General features: G+C 37.9%; 1 protein-coding gene across 1 annotated transcript; it reads right to left on the reverse strand.

The window, feature by feature from the left end:
* Positions 1 to 4,814: 4,814 nt before the first annotated feature.
* LOC134652282 (uncharacterized) lies at positions 4,815 to 6,678 on the reverse strand. Its single transcript, XM_063507453.1, has 2 exons — positions 6,555 to 6,678; positions 4,815 to 6,263 (listed from the first exon to the last, which is right to left on the reverse strand). The coding sequence occupies exons 1-2, from the start codon at positions 6,676 to 6,678 to the stop codon at positions 5,167 to 5,169; spliced, it is 1,221 nt and encodes a 406-aa protein (XP_063363523.1). The 3' UTR covers positions 4,815 to 5,166.
* Positions 6,679 to 8,040: the final 1,362 nt, after the last annotated feature.

Here is an 8,040-nt window from a genome sequence, read left to right on the forward strand (position 1 = left end):
TGCGGTAGACCCTTAGATCGTGACTTATTTTGGGAGTGGCGCCTCCTACGCAGACTTTCGCGTAATATTCCCTATTCTTATCTCTTTACTTACGACATTTGTAAATGTACATACATATAAAGAAAGTATTTATTGCGGTGGTCCTGTAGCCGGTCGCAAACTAGATGTTAGTCCATGCTAAACAGCTAACAACATGCTAGCACTAAACAGGGAACTGGCTGTAAACTTGTCGTCAGTACCGACTTTATTACCCTATTTTCGTGTGTGAGACGACTTTGGAGCGTTTTGCGAGCTTTTTACTGGATCTGTAGTTACCAAGCAATTTATACAAGAATTTCTCTCACAAGTTCCCCTGCCAGAAACCTATTTATTTAGTGATAAAAACTATCCTCATTTTCCACTGGACTAAAAACCGCGTACGTAGTATGTACCTATACATATCTAATTGAATATAAATCAGTAACAGAAAGACAGGCAGACAGTAACTTTCGCATTTATAATCTATCTATCTAATATCTTTAAACGATCGAACAATTCTTGTTTATTTATTTATACATATATTTCGGGGATCTCGGAAACGGCTCTAACGATTTCGATGAAATTTACTATATGGGGGTTTTCGGGGGCCAAAAATCGATCCAGCTAGGTCTTATCTCTGGGAAAACGCGCATTTTTAAGTATTTTAATATTTTCCGAGCAAAGCTCGGTCTCCCAGATATTATTATTAAATATATACTTACGTGTTTTCGTCAAACGAGCATATTTCTGACACAAGTTAAAAAAAAATTGCCCATATTTTTTACCCGACTACGGAAAAGCCAAAAAAAAATAATAGAGTTATGAACTTATGATCTTAGGTGTATATAAACGAGTATTTATGTGAGCGGTTGAGTATTTTTGTATCGTGTGTCTCTTATCGTCAATACAACTGAGTTAAGTCTGATAGATGAGGTGTCAATTAATTTGATATTATAGCCGGGTGAAATAGGCCATATTTTAATTAACTTCCAAAAAACTTAAACTTAGATTTTTACTTGTACGAAAAGTATCATAGTTGTGTAAATATTTTCAAACTTGAAACTTTGCCCTTAATATTTTATGTAAATATAGTAGGTACATATTAGCTTATAACCTAATCTGAGCTGTCACCTCAAGACAAAGCGGTTCAAGACTATTGTCGTAATTGCATACACGCGTTGCATTGGTGCATGATTAGCTGCATAATGAGTGCACTGCATGCACCATTTGTTTACGTTTATTCTGTTGTTTATAGTAAAACAATTATAGTTAGGTACGTTTTAGTTTCGTGAGTATGGCGGATTGATTAGTGATAATGGATCACTGACCATCAGAGCAGCGTGCATTTACGCTATTGAGGCGTGTCGTACTAAGAAAAGCTTTTCGTTTAGTACCGCAAGGCGTAAGTTTTGCATACATTTTGGAATATGTGAGGATTGCGTACACAGCGAAGGTCAACGGTTAGAAAATGTGATTTTCAAAAAATGAAATCTGCATTAATAAAAAAACCTATATATTTTTGGTTTATAAGAATGTTTTAGTTTTAAGAAATCGGAAATCTGCCGCTGGACACCTACAGCAGGAGTATTATGGATGGATTTATCCACGTGATAAAATTGAAAATCAAACGAACTTACCAAAGTGAAGTTCGATGACAATTATGTAAACAGCTTCATTCGACGCGATTTATTGTTAACATGCTGTAGTAGCGCCACCTAGCGTCAGCCTTGCACGGATTTTTAGAGGGTATACTTTTTTTTTTTTTTTTTTTTTTTTGTACTCCCACTACTAAACCATCACTCCTGAACGGTCCGGTCGGCGCTCTCGAGTCATTTGTTTAGAGTTACCTACCTACCTATTTTTCACATTTTATTATTATAGGGTAGGGCAGACAAACATGTCTTTGTATAGGGAGGGTTTGCATAAATCGCGTCGAATGAAGCTGTTTACATAATTGTCATCGAACTTCACTTTGGTAAGTTCGTTTGATTTTCAATTATGTCTAACAGCTTCATTCTTTGCGATTTATTGTTAACATGCTGTAGATGTTCAGAGCACAAAATAAAATGTGAAATTGAGATAAGTACACCATTATAGGTGAGTAAACAAATAAGTAAGTAAACAATCATTAGTAGTCAATCATATTTATTATATGAATAATTGTACAAACTCATCACATAGCTTATCGGTAAGTATACTGTAATGTTTCAGAATGAATAAGTAATAATCAGGTAGGTACATTGTACATTTAACCTCATCTTTGTTAACATTATAATCATATACATAGGTAGGTAATACGTGTAAGTAAAAAAAATTGTTATTTACAGATTACTATTGGAAGAGAGGATTACATTTGCGAAATCATTGGGATTGGCAATAATTGGCCTATTGTAAAATCTAGCGAAAACTGAGGAGGAATCTGTCCAGCCTGCAGTTTTCCTTATGACGTCTATACTGATCCCAGATCTATTGGCTGCAGACGTCGCTGCGTGTCGAGTACTATGCGCACTAAAAATGGTTGTATCTATTCCACTCTTAGATAGCATATCCTTAATCCATTTACCTATTGTTTGAGAGGTAACCTTCAAATGAGGTTTTTTGTAACTTAAAAATAAATAATCATCCTTTCGAAACATTTGAGTTTTATTTATGTAGGATTCTAAGCATCGAGCTGGACATATTTCAGGCCGGTTGTCAAAATAAGGTAACCTCAGAACTGGCTGTGCTAAATTGGGTTTCGAAGTTTTTATTAGATCAGGTATCGTAATCATAATTTCTTGGGAAAAATATATTTTAATATTGTTTAATTTAATTAAAGCAAGTGTTTGTATTCGGTGTGCAGTTACTAAAGCCAATAAAGTTGCAGTCTTTTTTGAATGAGTTTCTAAATCGAGATCTAAATTAGGATATTTCTGTGCTAAGTAGTCTAATACAATGCTTGGATTCCAAGTTAAATTGTATTTTGGATTTGTAGGGCGTAATTTGAAAATCCCTTTCATGAAACGTTTTATCCTATCATCATCTAAATTACCGAGTAAAAGTGATAGTGCTGATTTATAAGAGTTTATGGTACCATATTTAGCACCCTTATTAAATATATCTGTGAGAAAATGTAAAACAATCGGGACTGAAACGGAATCATATTCATAATTATGAGTATTACAATATGATATCCATGTTTTGATACAACTATCGTATTGTTTATACGTAGAATCGGACAACGACGATAACATGATTTCCACCGTACTATTAGACAAGGATTTTTTCAAAAGAGTTTGCCTGAAAGCTTCGCGGCAACTAACTTCAGGCTGCGGTGCAGGTTGTGTTGAGTTCTGAAAGGAGAGATTAATAAATCAACATCCGGGCCAAAAAATAATAATTCAGAGTTTTTTAATCTATGAAATAAGGGGAACCAAGGTTGTGATGGCCAGTATGGTACCACAACTATTCCTTCTGCTTTTTCCTTAATAATTTTTTGCAAAACTTTAGTTATTAATGCGAATGGTGGAAATGCGTAGAAAAACATATTTTTCCAAGATATTGTGAAAGCATCAATAGCCCATGCTTCTGGGTCATTTTTCCATGTTACAAAGATATCACACTTAGCATTGCACCTGCTAGCAAACAGATCAATTTGAGGGAGACCAAAATAATCAGTAATATTACTGTACACACTAGCATTAAGTTCCCATTCTGTATCTTGAAACTTTTTACGCGACAAACTATCGGCTTCACAATTGTCTTTTGTATTAATGTAAGATGCGAAAATCATTATTTGACGCCTCTCACACCAATGCCAGATTTCTCTGCATATACCATTTAAGTGTTCATACTGGACACTACCCATTCGGTTAATGCAAGAAATGGCAGTTATATTGTCAATACGTAGTAGTATGTTAGTATCAAATTGATCTTTTGCGAAACTTTTTAAGGCTAAATAAGCGGCTTTGAGCTCTAATTCATTGATATGCAAACATTTCTCGTGATCTTTCCAGTAGCCGGAAGCTTCATTATTATTACAATAAGCACCCCAACCAGACAGAGATGCGTCGGAAAAGATTTCCATTACAAAATCATTACAATATAAAGGATTATTTCCCTCGTCAACTTTTCCTAACCACCAAATAATATCAGATTTTAATTTTTCAGGTATTGTTACAAGTTGTTCATAACTAGAGTTATTAAGTAAACATGAAAATTTAAATTGTTCAAAGTATTTTGTATACAACCATGAATATCTGATTGCCGGACAGGCAGATATTAATAAACCGACAAATCTTGCAAATTCTCTCAATTTGCATGTTTTCGTTTTTAGCATGTTAGTAAGACTGTGTTTTATCTTTTCTTTTTTAGAAAGAGGCAATTTCATTATCAAATTCTCAGAGTCAAAAACAAAACCCAAAAATGTACACTCTGTTTTAGGCACAAAGGAACTTTTTTCAAAATTAATGAGAAATCCCAAGTCCTCAAAAGTCTGCTTAGTCAGAGCAACGTTAGATTCACATTCAGAGAATGTTCCACCAACACATAAAATATCATCTAAATAAATCACTGAAATCATGTGATGTACTTTCCTTAAGTATTGCATAACTGGTTTTAAAACTTTAGTAAAAACCAGAGGTGCAGTGCAAAGGCCAAACGGGAGGCAGTTAAATTCATACAAAATATTATTATATTTAAATCTCAAGTATTTTCTATGTGATTTGTGCACTGAAATCAAGAAATACGCATCTTTCAGATCAATTGACGCCATGTAACAATTCTTAGTAATTAATTTAGACGCTGTTCGGTAATCTTCCATTTTGAAATGCTTATTTTCAACAAATTTATTGAGGCATTTAAGATTTAAAATAAATCTTTTATCTCCGTTTGGTTTTGGCACTAAAAAGACTGAAGAAAGGAATTCGCCAGGTTCATGATTGCAGTGAGATATAGCATTAATCTTAAGTAGTTTTTTAATACAGTGATCAAAATCAATTTTTTCTTGTTTAGTTTTAGGATAAACACTAGGATTGTCTGTTCGATAGGGAGTCGTTTTAAAAGGGATAGTGTATCCTTTTATCCAAGACAAGAGCATATTATCATCAGTAATTTCAGACCACTTGTCATGAAAATATTGTAGTCTGCCAGCATATTGTACCTGATCAACTACTTCCGATGATGTCCACCCGCTGTCCTCGACGTCGGCGGTGCGCGGTCGCGATCGCGATCGTTGTGGCGTCGCGTACTGTTGTTGTGTGACATCTGCCTCTGCGAGTAAGCAGGGGCTCGACGGTTGTTGGTCTTCGTGTCCGTCTTGCGGTGTTGGGGTACGAAGTTTAAATTACCCCTATTTGCAATTGTTGACTGAACATTCGGACGATTATATCTGGGTTTAGGGGGATTATTCTTTAATGCTTCGCCAGACTGCTGAATAGTTTTTGCTGCCTTCAATTTTTCTGAAACATTTTCTCCAAACAGCAGCTTATCCCTATTGGAGTCGATCAGAGTCTGTTTTAATTTTGCGTTAATAGACGATATAATGAAACCCCTGCGGGTTCTTGTCTCTGTAAAATGGCTGTCGCAGAGAATGCGGCAAGCATCACTGAGAGGTTTCAATAGTTTTTGTTTTGAAGTCTCGTTTGCAAGGACCATTTCAGTTACTGAAGCTAAAGCGGACAAGGCAATACCCAGTTGTTTTTGCTTGTAAAGTAGTGACGTGTCTCTTTTTACTAGGGGGTCAGGTAAAGCCACCCTAACTTCCGGGTTGAGAGTCGGGGCCATCAAAAGATCACAATTATTAGGAATCAGATATTCTTTAGTTAGACTTTCCTTTAGTTCTTTTGAGAGGCCTTTGGCAAGAATATTTTGCCATCGACTGGCGATATCTTTATGAATAGGCGGTCCCATAGGGGTTTCTTCCCTTGGAGCATCGCCTAGTAACTGAAGAATATCTTCATCAAGTTGCAAATCATCTGGTTGATTTTCGCCTGATGTACCTGGATTTTGCGGCAACGGCATGGCAGGTTGAGGCGGTAACGGTGAGACAGGTTGCGGCGGTAATGGTGAGACAGGTTGCGGCGGCAAGTCGGGCTGCGGCTGGTTGTCCACCTCGGCGGAACGCGGCGACGGCTGTCGCGTAGCTGAGTGCGCCGCCGACAGGCAGGGCGCTGTCGGCTGTGGCGATTGTGCCTCGGATGCGTCCCATCCAGGTTCGCAGTAATACGGTAACAACTCCGTGTAAGGTGTTTCCGAATACGGTACATCTGCGAAAAGTACAGTTCGTTTTAGAATACGTGACAGTATCAGCCCAGAAAGCAGTACGCATCACTATTATATTGACAGAGAGTACCCATACTTGGTAAACTCGCATCAAATTTAGGCAACAGAAATGTAGCCGAAAAAAGCCAATTATTTACGTAAGAATGTGACAGTAACAGCCCAGATTTAGCAGTACGCATCACCATACATTGACAGAGGTAACCCAGGTGCGGTATCCTCGCATCAAATATTGGCATATTTATCTTCCTCAAGATAGGGTATTTTCAAAAACTTACCGTTAAAATTTTCTTCGGACGAACAGTAATCTTCCTGTTCGTTAGTCCTTCTTGCCAGTTTTTCTTGTAACTTAAGAATCTTGCGACGAATTTCGTCTTCAGTTTTATGTTTCCTCTTCGGCATTGCTTCTAGCGTGGGTCGAGAGCGCCGACCGGACCGTTCAGGAGTGATGGTTTAGTAGTGGGAGTACAAAAAAAAAAAAAAAAAAAGTATACCCTCTAAAAATCCGTGCAAGGCTGACGCTAGGTGGCGCTACTACAGCATGTTAACAATAAATCGCAAAGAATGAAGCTGTTAGACATAATAACCGTCACTTTATAACACCTGACCAGCTATCATGGTCGTATTTTTATCATCTGTCATGCTATGCGTCACTTTCGCACTTACATATTTGTTAGAACGTGACAGCCATGGTGACAAATGATAAAGAGCTGGCCATCATAGCCCTACTGGCGATTGAAAGTGACGGACGCCGTTTTATCACGCTGTCACGTAGACAAGAACGACCATCATATCCGTGCTAGTATCAATGATAGCAGTAACAGTGTATCCTATTGAACAGTCTTATAAATACCAAAGATGACTGAATTGACATTGCAACCCGTATTACAGCAGACAATGAACATATCAACGTTGCTATGCAAATTAGGCAACACAATGGAGGCGCGAATTATGGCGGACATGACGACGATAATAGCATGGCAATTAATGTTGTAATCAAATAACACTGGCTATTAAATAGCTCAATGGACTTACAATAGTATTTTGTGCAACAGGTACATATTAAGGGTTCTTAAAATTCAAGGGCCGAAGTTACAAAACGAGACGAAGTCGAGTAATGGGCTCCTAGTAGCAACGTTATGGTCAGCCAATGCCTTATTAAAATCTCAATCACGCGTCCTATTAAAAGCTATACAAAGCGCATACCGTTAAGACTTGCAGCAATTTCGATAGGAAATTGAGCGCTGGCAAACAATGCATCCTAGTCCAAGCAAGCATCCGGAGCTTGGACGCTATTCGGAAACATCGTTTTTGTATAAATATAATACCTATCAGTATTAGGTAGATTGATAGCTACATGTTTATTAAAAGCCTAGAGGTCCAAGGCGTTATGGCTCCTCTACACGATGGGCCAACGCCGGCCACTCCAAGGGACGCATTTATGCGTTAGAGGGAGCAAGTGATATAATGATATTGCTATGTCATTCTACCGCATGGCTGCGTCCCTTGGAGTAGCCGGCGTTGGCCCATCGTGTAGAGGAGCCATTAGCCGCGCAAGCTAGCTGAAGACGCCGAGTCGAGTCCTGCCTCGGCCACGGAGGGCATGGCCACTGTGTCTATAGTATGTGACATCTATTACAGTTTATTTAGGTCGACCTACAGTAGAGCCAAGATCGGACACTCTTATCGACCACCTATCTCGCTATACGGCTATACAGACTCAGTAATTCAAGAACACATAATCTATGATTTCTCCGACACTAT

This window comes from Cydia amplana, chromosome 11, assembly GCF_948474715.1.
Source record: "Cydia amplana chromosome 11, ilCydAmpl1.1, whole genome shotgun sequence".
Taxonomy (NCBI): domain Eukaryota; kingdom Metazoa; phylum Arthropoda; class Insecta; order Lepidoptera; family Tortricidae; genus Cydia; species Cydia amplana.

What these genes read in the sequence shown, in the direction of transcription:
- LOC134652282 (XM_063507453.1), bottom strand. Translation starts at nt 6,678, where the DNA reads ATGCCGAAGAGGAAACATAAAACTGAAGACGAAATTCGTCGCAAGATT. An exon ending in GTCCGAAGAAAATTTTAACG is followed by an intron (nt 6,264 to 6,554) that starts GTAAGTTTTTGA and finishes TACTTTTCGCAG; the next exon opens with ATGTACCGTATTCGGAAACA.